At 33.6% G+C, this 22,164-nt stretch overlaps 7 protein-coding genes across 13 annotated transcripts; 3 read left to right on the plus strand and 4 right to left on the minus strand.

Moving 5' to 3' along the window:
* Positions 1-105: 105 nt before the first annotated feature.
* Klp31E (kinesin-like protein 31E) lies at positions 106-6,539 on the minus strand. 5 transcript variants are annotated; one of them, XM_089465631.1, is made up of 12 exons: positions 6,362-6,533; positions 4,981-5,064; positions 4,759-4,897; positions 4,277-4,686; positions 3,284-3,854; positions 2,855-3,203; positions 2,654-2,797; positions 2,401-2,592; positions 2,054-2,256; positions 958-1,931; positions 342-426; positions 106-278 (listed from the first exon to the last, which is right to left on the minus strand). In XM_089465631.1, the coding sequence occupies exons 2-12, from the start codon at positions 5,031-5,033 to the stop codon at positions 213-215; spliced, it is 3,186 nt and encodes a 1,061-aa protein (XP_089321757.1). In that variant the 5' UTR covers positions 5,034-5,064; positions 6,362-6,533; the 3' UTR covers positions 106-212. The 5 variants fall into 5 exon arrangements, with proteins under 5 accessions (XP_089321757.1, XP_017857995.1, XP_089321759.1 ...); XM_018002506.2 differs by having other exon boundaries at positions 4,981-5,047; positions 6,362-6,532; XM_089465633.1 differs by lacking the exon at positions 6,362-6,533 and adding an exon at positions 5,987-6,005 and having other exon boundaries at positions 4,981-5,047.
* A 387-nt stretch (positions 6,540-6,926) lies between these two features.
* Positions 6,927-8,106, plus strand: LOC108610431 (BLOC-1-related complex subunit 8 homolog). The gene is made up of 3 exons (XM_018002527.2): positions 6,927-7,238; positions 7,325-7,395; positions 7,452-8,106. The coding sequence occupies exons 1-3, from the start codon at positions 7,199-7,201 to the stop codon at positions 7,881-7,883; spliced, it is 543 nt and encodes a 180-aa protein (XP_017858016.1). The 5' UTR covers positions 6,927-7,198; the 3' UTR covers positions 7,884-8,106.
* A 442-nt stretch (positions 8,107-8,548) lies between these two features.
* Positions 8,549-11,785, plus strand: LOC108610419 (prolyl endopeptidase). Its single transcript, XM_018002512.2, has 9 exons — positions 8,549-8,783; positions 8,863-9,211; positions 9,276-9,546; positions 9,616-9,758; positions 9,833-9,992; positions 10,084-10,284; positions 10,345-10,736; positions 10,819-11,091; positions 11,229-11,785. The coding sequence occupies exons 1-9, from the start codon at positions 8,711-8,713 to the stop codon at positions 11,626-11,628; spliced, it is 2,262 nt and encodes a 753-aa protein (XP_017858001.1). The 5' UTR covers positions 8,549-8,710; the 3' UTR covers positions 11,629-11,785.
* A 185-nt stretch (positions 11,786-11,970) lies between these two features.
* On the minus strand, positions 11,971-14,494 carry RpS27A (ribosomal protein S27A). The gene is made up of 3 exons (XM_018002528.2): positions 14,395-14,494; positions 12,488-12,827; positions 11,971-12,196 (listed from the first exon to the last, which is right to left on the minus strand). The coding sequence occupies exons 2-3, from the start codon at positions 12,806-12,808 to the stop codon at positions 12,047-12,049; spliced, it is 471 nt and encodes a 156-aa protein (XP_017858017.1). The 5' UTR covers positions 12,809-12,827; positions 14,395-14,494; the 3' UTR covers positions 11,971-12,046.
* On the minus strand, positions 12,928-14,531 carry Ip259 (NSA2 ribosome biogenesis factor-like IP259). 2 transcript variants are annotated; one of them, XM_018002523.2, is made up of 2 exons: positions 14,395-14,531; positions 12,928-13,803 (listed from the first exon to the last, which is right to left on the minus strand). In XM_018002523.2, the coding sequence occupies exon 2, from the start codon at positions 13,779-13,781 to the stop codon at positions 13,002-13,004; it is 780 nt and encodes a 259-aa protein (XP_017858012.1). In that variant the 5' UTR covers positions 13,782-13,803; positions 14,395-14,531; the 3' UTR covers positions 12,928-13,001. The 2 variants fall into 2 exon arrangements, with proteins under 2 accessions (XP_017858012.1, XP_089321787.1); XM_089465661.1 differs by lacking the exon at positions 14,395-14,531 and adding an exon at positions 13,984-14,257.
* Positions 14,532-15,219: 688 nt separating this feature from the next.
* Positions 15,220-18,605, minus strand: LOC108610433 (myotrophin). Its single transcript, XM_018002529.2, has 4 exons — positions 18,375-18,605; positions 18,212-18,322; positions 15,466-15,549; positions 15,220-15,391 (listed from the first exon to the last, which is right to left on the minus strand). The coding sequence occupies exons 1-4, from the start codon at positions 18,456-18,458 to the stop codon at positions 15,305-15,307; spliced, it is 366 nt and encodes a 121-aa protein (XP_017858018.1). The 5' UTR covers positions 18,459-18,605; the 3' UTR covers positions 15,220-15,304.
* Positions 18,606-18,768: 163 nt separating this feature from the next.
* LOC108610421 (lumican) lies at positions 18,769-21,533 on the plus strand. 2 transcript variants are annotated; one of them, XM_018002515.2, is made up of 6 exons: positions 18,769-19,314; positions 19,839-20,378; positions 20,441-20,628; positions 20,690-20,784; positions 20,853-20,965; positions 21,029-21,533. In XM_018002515.2, the coding sequence occupies exons 1-6, from the start codon at positions 19,210-19,212 to the stop codon at positions 21,458-21,460; spliced, it is 1,473 nt and encodes a 490-aa protein (XP_017858004.1). In that variant the 5' UTR covers positions 18,769-19,209; the 3' UTR covers positions 21,461-21,533. The 2 variants fall into 2 exon arrangements, with proteins under 2 accessions (XP_017858004.1, XP_089321769.1); XM_089465643.1 differs by lacking the exon at positions 18,769-19,314 and adding an exon at positions 19,686-19,771.
* The last annotated feature ends 631 nt before the right edge of the window (positions 21,534-22,164 follow it).

Below are 22,164 nucleotides of genomic sequence, written 5' to 3' on the forward strand. Positions count from 1 at the left end.
TTTTAGTCGCGGATTTGTAAACCCCAAACCTCAAGATCCAGCGCACTGTAGAAAATGCATAAACTCGTCATTTGGGTTACTCAACTTGGAATGAAAATCGACAACAGTAACAATATTTTATTTTATTTCATAAATTAAACCTTTTTTACATTCATAGATAAAAACATAAATAGTTAATTAAATATATGCTATTTTTTGTGTATACGAACTTACTACGAAGACTCCGATGCACTTGGAAGACTTATGGTTCGTTTCGCATAATGATGTGGCCTAAGTGACTGTGTGAATAGTTTATAAAGTCAATGAAAGTGATTTTTAAATTTGTGAATTTTGTTACTTACTTGATTCGATAATCCTTTTTCCCCAAAAAGAAGATCATCACGCATAGCTGTTCGCCTACGTACTTTCGGACTTTTGTCGGAAGAGCTAATAGTTAAAAATAAATACAAAATAATAGGGGTTTCTTGATTACTAACATTTCTCAATTGTTCTTTAATAATCCGATAACTCGCATACTGTTTCGAATGATTGGTTGATTGTTGAGTAAACTTCATTTTGATTTAATTGAACCGTATGGACTTCATTTGTTCTTTTATCATGAAAAAAAGTTTATAAAGTTTGTTTTTTAAACAAATTATTTTTAAAAAAGTTAAAAGTTTTGATCCAGGGTCAAGCTACGAGTACAATTAACTCTATTTTCGATTTTCAGGTTCGATCGATTTATTGAAATAAACTGGATCAATCTGCAAACAGACTTAACCATTTCTGACATCTTCGCAGATAACATGTTATCAACGATCCCTGTTAATAACAAGTGATTATACCTATAATATATATATGAGATCTAGACTCGGAAAATCCTTTCCTATATAAATTCAGATAACTACAATAACACTTTAAATGTTTTCGTCAAAATAATTTTAAAGCACTTGAAAAGAATTTAAAAAGATATCTTACGTTTCCATGGATGTGTTGGGTGGCGAACATCTACTTTTGGGTATATGTTCTATCGTAAAAACAGGACTGTCTTGGGATGCAGTGCGGGGAATGTCGTATGTTCCGTTGCTGATTAAAGAATGTTGCGAACAGCTTCGATTTAAATTGCTCAACTGCAGCTTGTCATCCATATTCATCGATTCAAACAGATCCGAAATTTGCACATTTGTGTTGTTCGACAAAAAATATTGCAGCAATTGTTGCTGGATGCTACTTTCATGCTGGGCCTCTTTAAGCAACGCCTCATGCTCTTGCAAACGGCTTTCGATCATTGAAGAATTGCACGTTATGAATATTGCATTGTCAGACAACTTTTGCAGTAAGTATTTTGCCTCTTCAATTGAACTTATTGTGTCTAAAATATGTTGAATTTTATTTGAATCACTGTTTGCAGGATCCTTAACATCTTCGAATTCCATGATAGCCTTTTGTATATGCTCTATATTCTCTTGTATATAGCCAATGTTTGTTTTTAAATTATCTTCTTCGTTTGAGTACTCGGATGCCTTGTCAATATGTTGGGGATCTTGGATTGCTTTAAGCTCTCGGCAAAGCTGCTCCCTCTCATTCACAAGGCGTTCCAGCTCCGTTTCCAATTGACTTATTAACTGCTTGTTTCTGGCAGAATGAACTACGCTACGCGACAAGGTTTCCCAGCGGTGGTGTAATGCTCGTGCCTGTTCGATTTTTGACGCTGTTTGTCTGTTCGCTCTTTGATGTACATTCCCACTGCGTTGGCTTCGGCGAAGTGCGGATACCTCCTCTGTTTTCCGTTTCAAAATTTGTTCCTTTGCATTCATTTTGGCCTGCAAGGTCATAACTGCATTTTTCTGTCGCCTCTGTTCTTTACGTAATTGCGCAATTTCTTGCGTCTTCCTTGTGTTCTCCTCTCGGTGTCGGCTTGTTTGTTCTGATATTTTTTTCATCAACCTTACCTAAAGCAATTAAATTTAATAATTTTAGAAAATAGATTAAAAGATGGAGTAGAGATATATAGCCATTCGTATAGATGATATAGATAATCTAAACAACCATAAAATAATTTAAGTTTACTTACTTTACTACATTTTAGATCATTGAGTTCCATTCGCAAATTTTGCAGCTTTATTTCTTGTGTTTTTATTTCCTTTTGCTGTCGAATATGTTCCTTTTGTGTCTGCTGCAGTTTTTTCAGTTCACGATTCATATCATTTAGCTTACGTTCATACTCCATTTTAACGGCTTTTACATTATCTTTCGGTTGACTAACCAAAGACGATGCTAATAAAATAAAGTATACCACGTTTGAGTAAAATAATAAGACAACATAAATCAATGTCGATTTTTTTTCTACTCATTTTAAATGAATTTATGATATTGTTTGCAACACTTCAGAGAAACTAAGAAACAAAACCAAATACTTACCCATATTCGCCAACACCTCATCTCTTTCCTTTTGCGTGCTAAATATTTTAGATGTTAGGACATTAAGTTTTTCTTCATAGTGTTGCCGCATAACTTGCATCCGCTCTTGAGACAATTCCAGCTGCTCAATCAGTTTTGTTTTTATTTCAATATCTGAATTGATTTCATTTAAATTTTCTTCCATTTCTTTCTCTGCGAAAGTCGATTATAGATTAAAATAATATTTGTTTATAGTAATATTATTAATTTTTACCATTCGAATCACTTTCACTATCTGAAGACTCCAGCTCAGCCATTTGAGAGCCTTCGATTGTTATTCCAGGTAATGATCGCGACATTAGCAATTCTCTTTCCTTCTCTAAGCCTCTCTTAGCTATGTCGATGATAACGTTGGGATCTGCGAAAATATTGTATATTAAATATTGAAATTTCCACTGCATATCTCCTTTCTAACCGTCATATATCGTTTTGTTAACTCGCGGTGAAGTTCCTGAGGAATTATGTTTCTTTAATTGTTGACACATCTCTTCCGATTCTACAAGTTTGGCCCGCAATTTTTCGATCTCGATCAAATAGTTTTCAACCAAGTTTGTGACTGACATATCGGAACTAGGATCTTTTGACCATTCATGCATTTGCTTCTCCAGTTTGAGCTTAGCATTGCGATCAATTAATATATTGATGGTCTCCTGCATTGATTTTATACGCTGTTGTAAACGTTTATTATCGTCCAACAGCATGGAATTTTCATAATATGTATCTGATATTAAGGTATTTCCTTGCGAATCCAATACACGTTTGCCCTGTAAGATATGTAGAAAAAAGAGTATTCATAGATGTCATTTCGATCTGTTTAAAAATTATTATTATATTTTCATTATACCTGCTTATACTCCAAAAGCTCCAATTGCAAGGCAGCGACTTCTCTTCGGAGTAACGATATAGTTCGAGAGCTTTGATCCTGATTGATCTGAACTTTGTTTTTGATATTGCGAGCTCTATTTGCATACTTTAGTGTATTCAATGTTTCCATAAAGTCACGATCACTTGGTGAGATGCAAGCAATCATTAAGGTTTGACTATTACCACCTAGAGAATCTTGAAGAAGACGCGTTAGCTTCGAGTCTCGATATGGTACATGTGAGACTTTCTTCGATTTATCGCCCAACGCTGAAATGCAATTGCCCAGTGCTAGAAGTCCACAATTAATTGATATACCCTCGCGAGCACGATCTCCCGTCGCCAAGGTTCGTTTCAAACGCTCCGAGCCAGCCAAATCAACAAAATGGAATTTAGACGTCAAAGTCTCAAAGTCGCTATCGCTAAAATCAATTTTCGGCTCGATCACATGTTGTCTGCGTACAAATAACGTAAACACTGCATGCGATCGTGATGATAGATCATTCATTTTAGTTGAAGCTGTCGTTCGCGCTAAAGCGCCTTGCTGTAGCAATCTGAAATAAAGTATAATAATGAATTACTTATAAATTCATATATGTACATATATTTCATATTTAGCGATAAAAATATGTACATATGTATAAGGTTAAAATGAATACGCAACGAAGCTAAATGCATTGAAAATGAAAATTAATAATATTGCGATTACTAAATAATATTCTCAGAAAAGTACAAGAAATTTGTCTCCAGTAGCAATTGGGAAAACTATACAGTTCTCTCTTGAATAAAAGACCTATATACCAGAAATGCTCACCTGTAGCTTCGCAGATTACTTAACCAAGCCGGGCTTAGCTTAAAATTACAAACTTTTATTAAATGAGATATTTGAATATTAATCCAATGACGCTCTAGGATTTGCAATGATTTTAAAAGTATATCTAATAAAATAACTTGATAAAACTAAACGACAACTCACTTTAAAGCATCTTGGGGCTCGTTGATTGGCTTAATAGTAGCACCAGCCACAGTTATTTGCCCATTTGCACTTTCATGTATTTTGAAAGTGGAATTCTTGTTAAAAGGATCCAGTAAATCAATAATGTCTTCGTTATACAATTCTATAAACTGAACAGCCACGCTGAACTGCGAATTTGTGGCGGAGGTATCGCTGTCTTCTGGATGCTGCAACTTTTCGATTCCAGCGAATATATGTCGTATCGCGCGGGGTATTATCCCCAATTGATAGTCCCCAGAAGTGTGATCAAATCCAGTTCCCATTGTATAAGTCTTGCCAGAGCCGGTTTGGCCGTACGCAAGGACTGTAGCATTATATCCATGTAAAGTTCCTTCAACCAAGCGCTTAACGCATTCATCATATATATCACTCTAGGAATTGGTAAAATGTATGTATGAAGCATATATATATACATATATTTCTATATGGTGCTGGTAATTTACCTGATTAGAGTCCACATTATAAACATAATCAAAAGTAAACGCCTTATCAGATCCTAGAACTATTTGCTGCTCACCAGGTGTTACTGTGGTACATATTCGACACATGTCAATGATCTCTCTTGAATTTTGTGGACGAATTCTGTGAAATTTGAAAACAATCTCTTATACTCTTATTTGTCTAGTTTCGTCAGGATTTCAATATATAAATAAAGTTTAGCTTACCGAACTGCCACTCGAACTAGGCAATCCTTGTCAATTTCTCCATCCGTAGCCATGTTGAATTAATAAACTTAAAAAGAAATAATACTGTTGAAACATATTAAATACTTAAATTTATATCAAATGTTACAGTCGCACGTTACCAATTACTAAAGAAACTTCTGCGTACAGATCAAATATGAATAAAATTATGCAAAAGAAATCTGTCAATGGCAATAGTACTGGTCTTCGGCCCTTTTCGAAGAAGACAGCAGGTGGAAAACCAGTAAAACAACTTTATTAAATGCAATCAAACCAGCTGTCAGCAGCATAGGCGTCAAAAGTATATAAGAAGTGACTATAAACAAAGTCCTAGCGCTGTAGAAACGATTCTTTATTGACATGGTAAGCTGAGAGAAACCAGCTAAGTGCTTGAATGTGCGCTGACATCAGCGCAGAATTAATAGTTGGCCGACGATGATAAGCATTTCGATGGCAAAACTATCCACTTGGCTGCAGCTGATTTTTATACTCTGTAAAAAATCCCTAAAGAGTGGTGTCAGGCATGCTCATCTTCGATTTTCAGGAGAACTCACATATCGACTGAATTTGTTGCTATACTCAGAAATGACCGGGGCCATTGTTGTACATGGATATTCGGCACTTTAATGATTTTGCTTTTCAGAAAGCTTCAAGTATAGCATGAACAGCATTCTATCTCTTTCTGTCCACCGAATTAGGACTAATAAACAAGCCAAAGATTATTCTTGATCTTAGTGTTTGAAATCACCTTAGTCAATTTATAATCATTACTAATTAATATGTATAAGTACATGTGGGATATTTCATCCTAACACAATTCAAAAATTACAAAAAAAAAAAGATTATATATAATTAAAATAAAAATAATTATTGTATAGAAGAAACACAAAGTGTACAAACAATAAGAAATGAAATGATCATCTACATCATTCCAGCATCCAGAGCATCAATTTCGTTGTGCTTTGCAATAAATAATTACAATAATTACCTTAATTAGGCGAACTACGTTTAAAAGTACAACTTATAGTTAACTTTAGAAAATTACTGTAGCTTGTATTTTCAACTGTCAAAAACAACAACAAAAAAGAAGACGATCAGGGTATGACATAAAATTATTGGCATGCAGCTGCGTGTGTTATATTTTATATATTTGTATATATATATATACATTCAAAATGTTTAACTACGCACACATAAAAATATATAATATATTAATATACACATATGTGTAGACACTCAAATACTTATAATTAAATATAAAAAACCTGTTTTACAATTTTTTGACACCTGATGTTTACAAATGGCTTCTTAGCCTTAATAATAATCGTAAAAATATGAATTTCTTAATGAAAATGTATCGTACCAATAAAATAAATATTTGCATTCGCTGCTTTAAAATTCACAAATATATTAAAATCTTTTTTCAGATCAACGTCCCTTGTTTACTTTCTTACATACGCTTCAATATATGCACATAGAAATACTCCACAGCTGTGAACAGCTGATGACATTTGGGATGAACGATATTTCGATATTCGACACAAATTGTTATGCTACCTCCAGCAAACGTATTCATTTTTGGCATAAATGCAAAAGCTTATCGGCAAAAACGAAACAGTTTTACAACTTCTATAAAAAAAAACATATTTATTGCTATTCAATTTTTTTGACTTTTGCGTTTACAAAACTCAGACGAATAATAAATATTTTCCCATATCATATCTATAGCAATACATTCAATTCTCGAGTATATTTTACTAAGTATTTTAAAATGAACACTTATGAGAATATATATATATATGTATATATATATATGTTTTGTGTATTTAATAGTCATTAGAGTCAATGTCAAATTAAAACTAACTGAATAAAAGATTTTATATTGACTAATGTCGGAATGTAGTAAATTGAATAAAGTGCGATATATTGAAGCAGGCGATATTTACAAAAAAAAATATCGAATCTATGTAAATGGAGCATCTCTAGTTTACAATATTGATTCGTTCAAGTGAATTTGTTATGATTAAAACGAGCTAGTTTTACTAAGGAAGTGCAGTTTTATTACTTTTCTACTTACATTGACAGTTTATGAAATTTTATTTACTCGATATAAGAGTAATAAATAATTAAATAGACAATAATAATAATAATATAGGGGTGTTCCTTAAGGCAATAAGAAAGAGCTTGGCAGTCGAGAGGAATGGCGCAAGGAAGTGATCTAAACTTTAAAGGAAGAAAGAGTAAATTTCAATAAGATGAATATAAAAGATGATTTTATTTTAACATAAACATATGCGTTTTCTTCTTTATTTTGACTTTCTTTTAGCCTCTGAAAAAATTTCAGAAAATGTACACATTTTCGCCAACGATCCGTCCTTAGCGTTCTTTCGAATTCAGGTTGGTTTTTCTGTTCTATTTTAGACAAATTACAATGCATTCATTTTGCATTCCAGGAACACATTCGCAAGGTGTTGCCTGCAATCCTAGAGAAACGAACCGAAGTTCTTAGTCTACAAAGCAACTTGCAAGGGCATTGCTTCGACATGGAATATGGTGTGCAAGCACTAAAATCTATAGAAAAATCGGAAAGCACTTTTTGTAATATACAAGAAATCATGAAGACTTCAATATTTTTAAAACAACAGCTAAAGTATGAAGAAAACCGGAAGAAAACAAAAAAGGACAGCATAAAGAACTCTGTATATAAACGATTTTCAGCACACCTTGCTTTAGATCTTCCAGATTTATCAGATTTTAGCGGCGTTATGCGTGACACAACCCAACGTATGGAGACAATAATATCAACAGGTCAAGCTCGACCAGACACTTCAACGGCTCAACCTAATTCAGTTGAGTTTCAAAGGTCTCACACAACTTTACATTAGTTGCTGAATTTTTGAGCTGTGCTTATAAAATTTAAGTTTAGAAAATTAAATATTGTATGATTTGTTATTATTGTTAATCTCTAGTGTTAAGAATTGAATACCATTCTATTTAACCTCGATTTGTATATTATAATTTACTAAATTATTGTAATTATATGAAGTTTTTGGTTAACATAGCTTCCACCTTTTATAAAAACTGTATGAACTATATGTGCGCATTCAATCTTTTTGTTTTGATTTGTTTCGTACCATAGCATACTCCTTCATGGATTAATATATAGGATCTTTATGTACACTTCGTTTTCTATTCATCAGTTATTAAACTATTTGCTGAGCTGTGCCAAATTTGCAACCCCCAAGGTTTCATGGTTCTAGAATATATTTTAGAGTCAAATAATTCGTACTCCATATAATATGCATATATGTATGTATATATGTACATGGAATTCATACATACATACATATGTATATAAAAAATTCTGCTTGCCAAATTGGCGCCCAAATGCAAAAATTATATTTATAATAAAGAGCGATAATTAAATGTATAGCTATAAAAATGTGACGTTACGTGATTTCGATGTTTCACTGCTGTCCTTTTATGTTTTATTTTTCAGGAACTATTTGTTTTGAATATTGTTAAGAGAAATAAAATACATATGTCAAACTTGGAAATGAAATATACTTACACTATATAATTTTAAAATTCATTGTTGGCTGTGACTTTCACAAGGGAACGCTTAGTCCTTAATTCAATTGATATCGATATGTATTTGAGAATGTTGTAGTCGCTTTTATTGAATGTGCACATCTCTATACAACCTATTACAATGCGATATTTTCCACATCAACGTCAGTGCAAAATTCTTGTCCGTGCATTATACTTTGGATACGCAAAGATACGTATGTGTAAATTTCAGAATTAAAGCTTTTATTTCGTGGATAATTGAAATACATATATACAATTGACTAACTCATACAGATAACATTGCAAAAGTCGGCATGGCAACTAACGTTCAAAAGTCCTCAAAGCCAATTGTGGAGAAGTTTGTATATCCTGTTGTTCGCAAAGACTTGTCAATTGTGGACGACTTTCATGGCACAAAAATAATTGATGCTTACCGCTGGCTTGAAGACCCCGATTCTCCTGAAACGCAGGCATATGTTGATAGTCAAAATAATATTAGCCAGCCGTTCCTTGAAAGTTGTCCGGAGTGGAAGAAAATAAATAATAAACTAACGAAACTATGGAACTATCCAAAATATGGATGCCCGATGAAGTATGGCGATTATTATTATTATTTCATGAACACCGGTCTACAAAATCAAAGGTAACAATGCTCTTTACATAATCATATAAGCCGTGTACACATTGTAATATAATTCTTTTTGCAGTGTTATGTATCAGCAAGCTTCTTTAAATGGCGAAAGTAAAGTTTTTCTAGACCCCAACAGTTTATCTGAAGATGGTACAATTGCTCTATCGCAGAAGTCGTTTTCCGATGACGGAAAATTTATGGCTTACGGGCTTAGTGAAAGTGGATCAGATTGGATTAAGATTCGTATACGTAACGCTGAGACCGGTAAAGACTTCGACGAGGTGCTTGAAAAGGTGAAATTTTCGGAAATATCGTGGACTAAGGACAATAAGGGATTCTTTTATGGAGTATGTAAAATGTACAACATAACATATAAATGTATATATTTAATTAACATTAATATCTTCATTCAATAGAGATATCCTGACCAAGATGGCAAAACTGATGGTTCCGAGACCCAACAAAATCAAAACCAAAAGCTTTACTATCATCGCATCGGAGAAAGTCAGGCAAAAGATGTGCTAGTTGTTCAGTTCAATAATGAGCCATCATGGCGCTTGTATGCATAATAATACCTTAAATTGTAGAATACGAATACATAAATATTTAATTTATTTTTTTATTTCCATTTAGTCAATCTGTTGTCTCCGATTGTGGAAAATACTTAGTATTGGCCATCGTTAAGGACTGTCGTGATAATATAATATACTATGCCGATCTTAAGCCTGGAGAAGAAATAAAATCTGAACTGGATGTTAAAATCATTGTCGATAAATTTGAGTCAGACTACGATGTGAGTAAATACCCATTTCAAATTTGAAGATTCCTCCATTGGATCTATCATATTTCCATTTTTCTTCAACATTTCCATTTTATTGTTCCAGTATGTCACTAATGTTGGCTCCAAGGTTTATTTCCGCACAAACAAGAATGCTCCGAATTATCGTGTCATAATTATTGATTTTGAAAATCCGGCCGAGGAGAACTGGGAAACCCTTATACCTGAACATGAGAAAGACGTTCTGGATTGGGTAAAATGTGTCAATGAAGATAAGATTCTTCTTTGTTATATCAGGGACGTGAAAGTAAGCCAAATTTCATAGAAAATATTTCAAATGTACTCAAAGTAACTTTTCTGTTCTTAGACAATTTTACAAGCGAATTCACTTCGAACTGGAGAATTGATACGACAATTTGATTTAGATATTGGCACCATTGTCGGAACTTCAGGAAAAACAAAATATTCGGAAATTTTCTATAATTTTTCATCGTTTTTAAATCCAGGAACAATTTATCATTATGACTTTAAATATCCAGATCAGCCACCAAAAGTGTTTCGTGACATCAATCTGAATTTGGATGGTTTCAATCGGGATAATTACATCGTTGAGCAAATATTTTATTCAAGCAAAGATGGCACTAAGGTGCCAATGTTTATTATACGAAAGAAAGCCGATACTATACAGCCACGCCCATGTCTGCTTTACGGCTATGGCGGCTTTAATATTAGCATGCTTCCAACATTTGGACTTACGGGGTGAGTATATATATAGATACAATATATTATATATATTATGTGAATACGAGTAGTTGCATTTTTATATTCAATCGAAAAACAGTCTTATGTTTGTAGATACATTTGATGGCGTCTTGGCCTATCCTAATATCCGTGGCGGTGGAGAATATGGCGAAAAATGGCATAACGGCGGGCGCTTGCTCAACAAACAAAACGTGTTTGACGACTTTCAGTGCGCTGCCGAATATTTGATTAAAAACAATTATACCACAAAGGATCGATTGGCAATTCAGGGTGGATCCAATGGCGGTCTCCTAGTTGGTGCTTGTATTAATCAACGTCCTGATTTATTTGGAGCAGCAGTTGCTCAAGTCGGGTGAGTAAATTACAATATTAGAGCTATTTATTGAGTTGCTGCTATCCCATCACAAATAAGAGATTTTGTTTACCAACCCTAAGTAAAAGAAACTTGTAATCTACTTTTAACTGATTCAAATATTTTTTTAACAACAGTGTCATGGATATGCTGCGATTCCACAAGTTTACTATTGGCCATGCCTGGTGCTCGGACTATGGAAATCCCTCTGAGAAGGAACACTTCGATAATCTTTACAAGTTGTCACCGTTGCACAACGTCCATACACCAAATGATGCATCGAGCGAGTACCCATCTACACTGATTTTGACGGCTGATCATGATGATCGTGTCAGTCCATTGCACTCCTTAAAGTTTGCTGCTGCATTGCAAGAAGCTGTTCGCGACTCTCCATTCCAGAAAAATCCGTTGCTACTGCGCGTATACAAAAAAGCTGGGCACGGTGCTGGCAAACCAACATCTAAACGCATCGAGGAGGCAACAGATATTCTTACATTTATGTATAGAAGCCTAAACATCGATGTCATCAATTTATAATTCATCAGTATATATACCGTTATGATTTTCTTAAGAATAATCCTGTCTATTAAATTGGAAGCGATATTTAATGTTCGAATTGTTCGTCACTTTTATAATCTTTTGCATTTATCATGTAAAATACAGGAAATATATAACCCAAGATTTTTAAATTTTATACATTTAACCCCTTGATTTATATCGTAGATAGAATAAAAATATTAAAAAAAAAAATTATAAAAAAAGTGAATTTGTTTATAGGGAGATATTGAATCTTATAAATCTCTTCAGAGATATTAAAGCTTTTTAAAATATTTGTAAAGCTTTACATTAGAGATTAAACAATTTAATAAAAAGAAGTGCTTCAGGCTTATATTAGTTCATATTTATTCACTTAATTACAGCAAAAATGAATGCCTGATAAAAAAGCGCCTGCGCACTACTTCTCTTCTGGCTTGCTGAACACAAAAGTCAAGTTGCATTTGCCACAGTAATGGCGATCCTCGTGGGCAGCCATGAAGACTCCAGCACCACAGTTATCTCCGGGACACTCGCGTCTCAGGCGATGGATCTTTCCATTCTCGTCAACCTGCAACCAAATAAATAGCATTACAGCGATATATTTCCACATTTTTCAAGAAGTTTTTCAATTTGCCGATTACAAGACCTCTTCAGTCTGTAAGCAACAAATGTTAGCCTCTTTCATGAGCGGACATGTCACAAGATATATATATACTCATATTTTCATTGGGAAAACAGATAGTTTAGATTGAATTGTCACTTAAAAACTTAACAGACAAGTCAATAAGCTCAAGACCAAGACTCAAGAATTCCAAGAACAGATCATAGAATTATTCTGTTTCAGTTATAGAAGATGTACCTTGTAGTATTTAAGGACAGCTAGCTTGACCTTCTTCCTCTTGTGCTTAATTTTCTTGGGGGTAGAGTAGTTCTTCTTCTTGCGTTTCTTGGCACCACCACGAAGGCGGAGCACCAAGTGCAAGGTTGACTCTTTTTGGATGTTGTAGTCGGAAAGAGTGCGACCATCTTCCAATTGCTTGCCAGCAAAGATTAGACGCTGCTGATCTGGAGGAATTCCTTCTTTGTCCTGGATCTTGGCTTTGACATTCTCGATGGTATCCGACGGTTCGACCTCAAGAGTGATGGTCTTACCCGTTAGGGTTTTAACAAAGATCTGCATTGTGCACCTCCGAAGCCAACTGAAAAATTTCGAAGAATACACGAGTTAATGCAAGTTAAAAAATATTAATTCAAGACAATATATTTATATTTGACTTAGGGTAAAGAAAAGCAAACACATTTTTAAAGTCTGTATTTTAGCGCTATTTTTATTTTATTGACCGAATCGAAGGCAATTTCTATCCACTAACATATTAAACTAGAAGTACAGCATTTATAACTCCATCGTTCTCTGGGTTGTTCGTAACTTGCGCATATTTGCCCCAAACAACTTTTCCAGTTTGGGTTACTAAACCTAATTCAGAGATGTTTACTTCTATTACAGTACCCTTGGTTATGACGCCCAAGGAGGTAAACATTGGAGAGCTTGGATTCTTTTTAACTCCAATGATTGGTAAGTGGAAAGTTGCTTTCAGTTCTGGGTGTGTAACATGCGCCTTTTTCATACGCAATGCCATCGGTCGGATGAAGCGTTCAAATTTCGGCGGTTTGCGTGTGAAGTTTTCACCAACAAACGTAACTTTCGTCACCATGCGCTTCCAGGCCTTCCTCTTGGTTTTGCCCGTTTTTAGGACTTTGAATACTTCAGCGTCGGACTGCGCACGCACTTTTGGTATAGGTACATCCCATTTGCCAGCCTTTTCTTTACGTTTCTGTTTTATCATATTCGACAAAACCTTGGCATTCGACTGGATACCTCTGTCAAGAAGATAATGTGGTAGAGCGCCATCCTCGACTTTTTCTTCCTGTTTCTTGACCTTCTTTTCTTCATGCGCTTGAATCTTCTTCTTCATTTGAATCTTTTCATTACGCCTCTCCTTATTGAACAATTTGGCTTTAATGCCACGCAACTTTTGAGCTTTACGAGCACGCTCCTTCGGAAGACGGGCTTCCTTCTTGCGTTTGCGTTCTTCATAGTCGAGTCGTCGACCATATAATTTGCGGTGACGCTCCATATACTCATTTTGAGGCATGTTGAATTTGTCTTCTGCAGACCTGCAACGTTAAATTTATTAATAACATAAAACAATTGAGGAAAATATGGCACTGTGAATTGTCTGAACTAAATAATGTTTCATCGTATATGCAACTACATTATGTATGTATATATTACGAATACATAATTATGTATTTTCTGATAATCCACAGATGTCATATTGACCACAATCCACTCACCTTTCATTTTTTCACTTATTAAGTTATACATGAATATGAACAAATAAATGAAAAGAGCACATGCGTATATTCTAATGAAAAAGTCACAAGAATATAGCACAAACTGCTCATCTTTTACATTATTTCCGTTCGTATCTCATGCACTGCATAACATAAATATAAAAGGTAAACGCATTCACAATGTAGATACATATACACGAATGTTTCTTTTTAGCCGATAAAAGAATGCACACATAATTCTAGTTTCACAATGATGATTCCATTTGTACGTTTAGAATTCAAACTGACGTGTTTCGAACAATAATTGATAGCAAGAAACTAGATACTATTATTCTTACTTATATTTATAATGAGAATATCACTTTACTTAAGAATACTACTAAAAATACAAATTTTTAAAATTTCACCCACCTTGGTCTGGCAAAAGTACGACAGGAAAGAGTTTTACAAACGTGCTATTGACAGGAAATGAAGGCAGAAAAAATACAGAGTTGCATTGTATGGCTTTGGCAGAAGTAACTATAAAATATTCACTGTCACATGCGGACACTGTGGAATGGAACAAAAATTCCATTTATCATGATGTTAAATTGATTCTATATATAAGATGAACTGTCACAAATAGATCAATTTTAAATTCAAATATTACTTTTCTCGAGTTTGCGTTCGTTTACATTTTGTTTACATAGCAAATAAACTCCAAGAAGCAAATACAGATTATATTGCAAAATTCTTTCTAAATGTTTTATAAATGTTTTAATTCAAAACTGTTTGCGAAATCAACAATTTTCGATTACAGAAAATTATCGCAGCAGATCAAGCTGGGTTATTCGATTTCTAATTTACATATAACGTATTTCAAGCTCTAAGTTCAAAGTTTCAAACCAATGAAGTCTTTAAAAATCTGATGAACAAGTAGGCATAATAAAACATATTACTACTATTTTAAATCTATAATAAAATTGATATTTCGGCTAGATGGCAAGTCTCGCTAGCTTTTTACTGTTCTAAGCCGATGTCTTTCCAATGAATACGAAGCGATGAGGCAAAAGATTCCGTAGTCAGTAGTCACTTGGAGCAGTTTATCAGGGTAAAGCATATTGCCTCTCACCAGGCGTTCTTGTGTTATTTCGATTTGAATTTCGTATTATTATGACTAAATTAAACCAAAGTTGTTGATTTTCAAAGCAGACTTTAAGCATAGACGATCACCCAAAAGTGAAACAAACAGTGTAATTAAATAATTTAATTTTTAATTTATTTAAAAACTGTAATTGTGATATATGTATATATACTGATATAAAATGATTTAGAATTATTTTCATACAAGCAATTTCTTGATATCGTCATTTTCTGCCACTTCAACATAACTCTGGCCGTCTGGAGTTACTCCATTTTTATCTGCACCCTAGATAAAATGGAGTGAAAATATTATTAATACTTTCAAAAGCAAAGCAACAAATATTCAGTAAGTCAGTATACCTTTTCCAAAAGAAACTCCACGCATTTCGTGTGACCCTCCCAGACAGCGGCCAGAAGTGGAGTTATTCCATGTTTGTCTTTTCTCTGTTAAAAGTGAACGTTTATATTATTACAAAATGGCAAATTTTTTTTTTTACAATCATATTTTCGTATGGCACAACAATATATAAATTGAAGCTGTTTCCTCCATTTAAATATTCCTTAGGGAGCAATTCAGTACCACATCAATCCGATATGTATGTATGTATATGTATGTATGTATATGTTTATTATTTGGTATTAACAATTTTACCATTAAATGTTACTATTCGATTTGCCGTTATAATAATCTTTTCCTATAATTTATAGTACCACTATAATTGAAAGACGCATTTTCTTTATCTTTAAAAAATAATAGCATAGGGTTCCGAGACTAAACATTTTTGTATACCCTGAACCCATTTTCAATAGGAAATCAGGGTATAATGGTTTTCTTGAAATGTATGTAACAGACAGAAGGAGGCGTGGTAGACCCCACAAAGTATATATGTATATTCTTGATCAGGGCGACAAGCTGAGTTGATTTAGCCCTGTCCGTCTGTCTGTCTGTCCATCCGTCCGCCTGTCAGTATGTTTGAACGCGTCGATCTCAGAAGATATATTGTCATTGTGTGTGTGAGAGGGAGAGTAATAAAAAAGCATAGACCAGAGCTTCATATGAGGATATGTATGTTCATTTAGTTTCAGAGTTGTCAGTTTCGTACCATATTCTTTATTCGCGATCCAAAAAATACAGAGCCGAGGAAATACGAAGTTAAATGGTACCAATGCACTATGGGAAAAAAGTACGATATTTTGGCATTAATACAATTTTTTTGTTGTCTCAAATCGCTAAACTATTTTTTTCCAATTCTAAATTTATTAGATAGAATCAAAATATTTTTGTTAAATTTTTGGGGACTACCCCTATTATTTGATAATTTTACAAAGTCAGCTGATTCAGCGCTGCATTGCAATATGAAAAAGCGCGCCAAATAGATCGCAACTTTTTAGCTGTATAAAATTTATTTGTTAATCGCATAAATTAAAACTTTATATGCAAAAAGTGATTTTGTATACTTCTGTGTTTTTGTGTAACTGTGCAATGTGTTGTTCATGTGTATTTTTAGCTTAATCCTAACAAATATGTTTGTGTTCTGTGGAGTATAACTTTAACAGTCCTCGCTAGGCCTCGGTTGTTTTAGCTGAGGGTAATTAACTAAACCATATACTATAAGGACCCATTAATAACTTTTGCCCGTTTTTGCCCCTTTTCCCGAAAATTTACATGTTGTAGTTGCGCTTGAGTTTAGACGCTCAGTGCTGCTGGAAATTTGGAGATGCAACAACCGCCAAAACGACGCTGTAATATCTTTTATTGCCGAATCTTTTAACAACAATGTGAACGAAGATCTTGAAAAAATTATCCAAAAAGAAGTCGAGGAATTTATTCACTATATAAAAAAATGTTTGTTGAAATGCAATAGAATGTTAGATCGATTTAAAGTTAAACATTCTTCTTGGCTTGATGGCAATGTTGTAATTGCGTTTGGTGAGCACGAGACGTCTCCAAATAAAGCTGGACGTAAATATTTAAATTATGAAAATGCAGGATGTCGTTTAAAAAGAAAGTTAGCATCAGAGCTTGCGTCAAAGGAAAATTACGAATTTTTATATAATATTAATTGCAATATCTTCCGAATTTAGAATTAATGTCGAAAAATTTAAAGACTTCTGCGCCCACACTTTCGAGCTTTACATGAAATTGTATGATTGGTACCCAATGTCACCGACAGTACACAAAGTATTGGTACACGGATACCAAATAATGAATAAATGCATTGTTCCTGTCGGAGTGCTTGGAGAGAACGCATCTGAAGCCAGAAATAAAATATACAAGAATGACAGAAGATCTCATGCAAGAAAATGCAGCAGATTGAATAACATAACTGATGTTTTCAACAGAGCATTAGACTCTTCGGATCCTCTATTATCAAGCCTCTGCCTAAATGAACGCCAAAAATTAAATAAAAAAAGGAATATTCCGACTGAAGTCGTTGCACTATTTGAATCTCCCGATCATATTTTGAAAAATCATGAAGGTGATTCAAGTGACGAATGGACAGAAGACGAGGATATTGCATTTGATATTGAATTAGAAGAAGAATGAGACTAATTTTAGTTCAACAATATGAAAATATGAAAAGAACTGTCAAATTCATATTAACGGCAAAAAAATATCAAAGAAAAAAATTATAGGGGTCAAATTGAAAAAACCAAAAAAATTCGAAATTAAATTAAAGTCTGAAGAGCATCCACAAAAAATTTCATATCTCTAGCTCATTATTTGGAATTAATGCCAAAAAAAAATGGGATTTTTTCCCATAGTGCAATGCAGACCTTTTCTTCGTTGAAAAAGTTTACTCTAGTTCAGTCTGTGTCAACCCTCGAGTTGTTCACTTTTGCTTAAGTTTTCTGTCATTTTGATATTCAGGATATACATTTTTAATACTTGTAGATAAAGTTTCACCACTAAACTCAAATCAATGTACGTATATACATATGTATATGTAAATAATAATATATGCATACATGTACATATGTACATAGCAGCTTAAAAGTGGTTGTGTAGATACGAAAGTAAGTACATGTGTATGTGTGAATACATCTCAATCTTCACGTATGTATGCACGTATACATTTAATACAATGAGTTAAGACCAGCTTACGTTTACATCAGCTCCCAACTTAACCAAGAACTGGAGTACATTCAGCTGGCCGAAATCAGCCGCGTAATGTATTGGATATCTTCCTTTGATCTCTGTATTAACTTTCTGAGTCTGCAAATAATATTAATTAGCCGAAAAAAGCTAGTCATGTATTATTACTCACATCATTGCTAAACGCTGTTTGAACGGCATCTAGTTCTCCATTTTTTATGGTCCAGATTATATTTTCAGCTGATTCGTCGCTCATTTTATGTGTATAGTTTTAAAATTATTAACTGCAGACAATTAAAACAGAATAATAATATTCAACATTCTATTTCAAGGGTTGCCTTCGGTTTTATCGAGCCGCTTACTCATTTACATCAACCTTTCAGTGATGTGTATCATTTTCGTACGGTACCTAGCCGATAGTTATTGGTACGTCACTAAAATACATGCAATTCACCCCGAAGCAGAATACAATCTACAGAGATATTCAAATATAATAGCAAAACTGTAAATTTCTTTTGCATTGATTCAATAAATATTTCAATTTCGAAAAGTTTAGTTCGTATTTTCCTAAGTTTAAAGAAATAAATATATGTGACTATAAACTGTAGTTTATTAAATGTAACTAAACTTGAAATTATGACTTTAATATGTCAAAATACTGTCTTTACTTTATTGACCTTTCCAATGAAGCTGCAGTTACCTAAACATTTTTATCAGACTTTTAAAGCATGTTTTGAGTGCAACCAATTTGGTGTACTTACATAAATACATATGTATATACATAAATTTAAATACTCAAAGTATTCGAAATTAATTATTTAACGTCCAAACGCGTCATTGCTTTCTGCTGATACTGTCTGATTATGCCATTTACGCCCAAAGACTGATAAGATTAGATAACAGTTAACAGGGAATAAGCCTCGAAAAGAAAACTTTACTTGTTAGTTAGTTTTTTCTCGGTGCGCATATAATTTAGCAAATAAACGGAGTCAAGAATACAATTTAGAATGAATATAGCTGGAGCTACCATTTGTATCTTAACAACAATCTGTGCGCTAATGCCACTAGGCATCACAGACTCCGCAGTTAAAAGTGAAGAAACAAAAACAGAGGTGAGTAGTATCAAAGACACATGCATACATACATACGAATATATATACACAATTTACATACATATGTATGTTTCTTTAAGACGATTTGTATAAGCGTATGTATGTCTACATACATAAACACATATTTTTTAATAAAATTGACATATATTTAATAAATATACATACATATTCATTTTATTCACCTAATAACTATTTCCCCCGAATGACTCATATCACGAATCAACTGAATCATTTGGGTTACTATGAAAAGAGAATGAAAAACTTTGGAATTGTATGTTATCTTTTGGTCTCTGTCCGTTTGTGTTCAGATTTGGATTTATGACTTTATGTGGAACGCATTTATGTACATTTGAATCATCGATTAATTTCAGTTCGATGGGAATTATTCGATTACAAATTGAAACACCTATTTCGAATTTAATATGCCGTCACTAAGCCGAAGCTTCAGTTGACTATTGTAATATAGTAAACTGAAACTATTTACAATTACCAATATTCATGTGCTATCTATTTCTCTATTTCAGCCAAGCGCTAAACAAAACACAAGCGCGATATGCACAAAGTGCGTATGCGATGTAGAAAACAGTCTAATTGATTGCACCAACAAATTGACTGACTGGTTTACGGACGAAGAATGGAAGAGCCTTAAAAATCAGACAATTGTTTTCGAATCCATCAAAATGGAGCACAACAATTTGACAACTATTCCTGCCTTGCCAACGTATGGAGTGAAGAATCTGTATTTGGGTTATAATCAAATAGCTTCCATTACATTGGGAGCCTTTCAAAATTTAACGGAGCTTACCAAACTTGATTTGTCCAATAACAAATTAACTTCAAAAGCTTTAGTACCTGATGTATTCAAAGGTCCATATTCCCAACAGGATTTTGAGCCTCTGAAAAACTTAAAATCACTTAACTTGGGATACAACCTCATACATTCTTTGAATGATGATTTGTTTGAACATCTCCCATACCTTGAAGAGCTTAGTTTGTCTTCAAATACTTTTCAAGTGATCGATAGACTGACGGAAACTGCAGTTGCTGGATTGTCTTCATTGAAGGTAAGTACTTAATTATTGCTAATTCACTTTAAATATATTGATTAATTAATTAAAACATTCAGGTTTTGGATATGTCATTTATGGAACTTTCGACCTTGCCCGACACCATTCTTCATGGACCCCGAGATCTTGATACTCTGATACTATCAGGAAACTTGTTTAAACAAGTGCCAAAAGCGTTATCGTTCTCCAAGAACTTAAAGCGACTTGTGTTAGATGAGAATCCTATTGGAAACTTGGAGGGAGAAAAGTAAGGAAAATAAACTTAAAATTTAATACAATTCGGGACATATTCCAATTTTTGTTTTTAGTGTTTTCCCAGCAATGACTTCTTTGAAATATTTGAGAATGGCATATATGCAAGATATATACAAAATTGGACCTGGTGCTTTCAGCGAACTACAAAGTAAGTATATTTAAGCCGATAGCTTGCTAAATGATATGCATCTATAACTTTTCTTATATTTTTTACAGATCTAACAGAATTGATACTGAGTGACAACAAAATGTTAACAGAACTCGATTTACATGCTCTGTCAAAGAATGTTACTGGAGGAGACTTCTTAGACTACCCTCCGCTTGATAAGGTAAAAGGAGATCCTATTATTTATGTTTATTTCTGACATCTGTTTATTTATGATATATTTCAGCTATACCTAAATAACTGTAATCTAACAACGCTGCCAAGAGAATTTATAGTTCGCTGGGATAAGCTTAGCGTGCTGGATCTACGCTTCAACCCATGGGACTGCCATACCTCCAACGAATATATGATCAAGTACTTAATTCCAAGAGTCAACAGTACCACGCCACTTTTAGCTAAGAATGTTAAGTGTGAATACCCAGAGGAGCTAAAAGGCGTGGAGGTCCTAAAAATTGTAAATGGGGACTTTGAGTCAGCAACACAGGGTAGCAGTCTTGTCTGGATTGGCATTATCATTGCCATTCTATTGGCAATACCTCTTATTTTAGCTGGAATGGCAGTCTATAAACGTGGCCACTGCCGCTTATGCAAGAAGAATGAGGCCGCGAATAGGACGCTTTATAGCCGTACAAGTTTCAATGAAGATTTCCATATATAATAATATGTATATAAAGCACAATTTACATGTTTTGTTAAAATAATCAATTAAAACTTTTATACAAATTAAGAAATTTGCAATGAAACTGGCTAAAAGGGCTAAAGGACAGAGTCTTAAACACCTGGCAATGCGAATCACAGAGCAAATAATTATGGGATTATGGGATCTGATAAAGAGGTTGCAGAAGACGATTATTGTCAATTATGGTGAATAATAAAACCTATATTTGTAATCATTCATCTTATATCGGCGGAGATAGTATGCAGTTATTGTGCATACATACTTCTTGGTAGTCAACGGTTTCCGGTAAGTGCTCCTGTAGTATATCGAGTAACATGTTTTTTGTTTTTTTGTAAATACAAGAAGAGATTTCATATAATTGTAGTTTTCCTTTGTAAATCGGTATTTTAGTTTAATATATTTTTATACTTTTAAAAAGTAATTTAATATTTTGTTCGTACATTAACAAGCACAGACCATAACATAATATTACGAGCTCTAGGTATTAAATCGATCTTTGATAAATTAATTTGTTCGCTATGTTAATACATAAATATTTGACAAAAACAATTAAAGATTATTTGCTAACTTAATGTGCGAAATACATATTTGTAAGTTAATAGATTTACAGGTCTTTTCAGTTGCATTTGACTTTTCTTACTCCTTCATTACCAATAAAATCAACAATACCTATATGCGCATGA

The sequence above is a fragment of the Drosophila arizonae genome, chromosome 3, assembly GCF_054131065.1.
Source record: "Drosophila arizonae isolate 15081-1271.41 chromosome 3, UAZ_ARI_1.0, whole genome shotgun sequence".
Lineage (NCBI taxonomy): Eukaryota > Metazoa > Arthropoda > Insecta > Diptera > Drosophilidae > Drosophila > Drosophila arizonae.

Coding starts and splice junctions, on each gene's coding strand:
- Klp31E (XM_089465631.1), bottom strand. CDS start 5,033: ATGGCTACGGATGGAGAAATTGACAAGGATTGCCTAGTTCGAGTGGCA. Junction 2,257..2,400: donor TGAGGTGTTGGCGAATATGG/GTAAGTATTTGG, acceptor TTATTTTATTAG/CATCGTCTTTGGTTAGTCAA. Junction 427..957: donor CCCAACACATCCATGGAAAC/GTAAGATATCTT, acceptor TTTAACTATTAG/CTCTTCCGACAAAAGTCCGA.
- LOC108610431 (XM_018002527.2), top strand. CDS start 7,199: ATGGCGCAAGGAAGTGATCTAAACTTTAAAGGAAGAAAGA. Junction 7,239..7,324: donor AAACTTTAAAGGAAGAAAGA/GTAAATTTCAAT, acceptor ACTTTCTTTTAG/CCTCTGAAAAAATTTCAGAA. Junction 7,396..7,451: donor TAGCGTTCTTTCGAATTCAG/GTTGGTTTTTCT, acceptor TTTGCATTCCAG/GAACACATTCGCAAGGTGTT.
- LOC108610419 (XM_018002512.2), top strand. CDS start 8,711: ATGCGATATTTTCCACATCAACGTCAGTGCAAAATTCTTGTCCGTGCA. Junction 8,784..8,862: donor CTTTGGATACGCAAAGATAC/GTATGTGTAAAT, acceptor TAACTCATACAG/ATAACATTGCAAAAGTCGGC. Junction 9,212..9,275: donor ACCGGTCTACAAAATCAAAG/GTAACAATGCTC, acceptor TTCTTTTTGCAG/TGTTATGTATCAGCAAGCTT.
- RpS27A (XM_018002528.2), bottom strand. CDS start 12,808: ATGCAGATCTTTGTTAAAACCCTAACGGGTAAGACCATCACTCTTGAG. Junction 12,197..12,487: donor CTGTCCTTAAATACTACAAG/GTACATCTTCTA, acceptor ATTTGGTTGCAG/GTTGACGAGAATGGAAAGAT.
- Ip259 (XM_018002523.2), bottom strand. CDS start 13,781: ATGCCTCAAAATGAGTATATGGAGCGTCACCGCAAATTATATGGTCGA.
- LOC108610433 (XM_018002529.2), bottom strand. CDS start 18,458: ATGAGCGACGAATCAGCTGAAAATATAATCTGGACCATAAAAAATGGA. Junction 18,323..18,374: donor AAACAGCGTTTAGCAATGAT/GTGAGTAATAAT, acceptor TATTATTTGCAG/ACTCAGAAAGTTAATACAGA. Junction 15,550..18,211: donor AGTTGGGAGCTGATGTAAAC/GTAAGCTGGTCT, acceptor CACTTTTAACAG/AGAAAAGACAAACATGGAAT.
- LOC108610421 (XM_018002515.2), top strand. CDS start 19,210: ATGAATATAGCTGGAGCTACCATTTGTATCTTAACAACAATCTGTGCG. Junction 20,629..20,689: donor GGAAACTTGGAGGGAGAAAA/GTAAGGAAAATA, acceptor TTTTGTTTTTAG/TGTTTTCCCAGCAATGACTT. Junction 20,966..21,028: donor ACTACCCTCCGCTTGATAAG/GTAAAAGGAGAT, acceptor GATATATTTCAG/CTATACCTAAATAACTGTAA.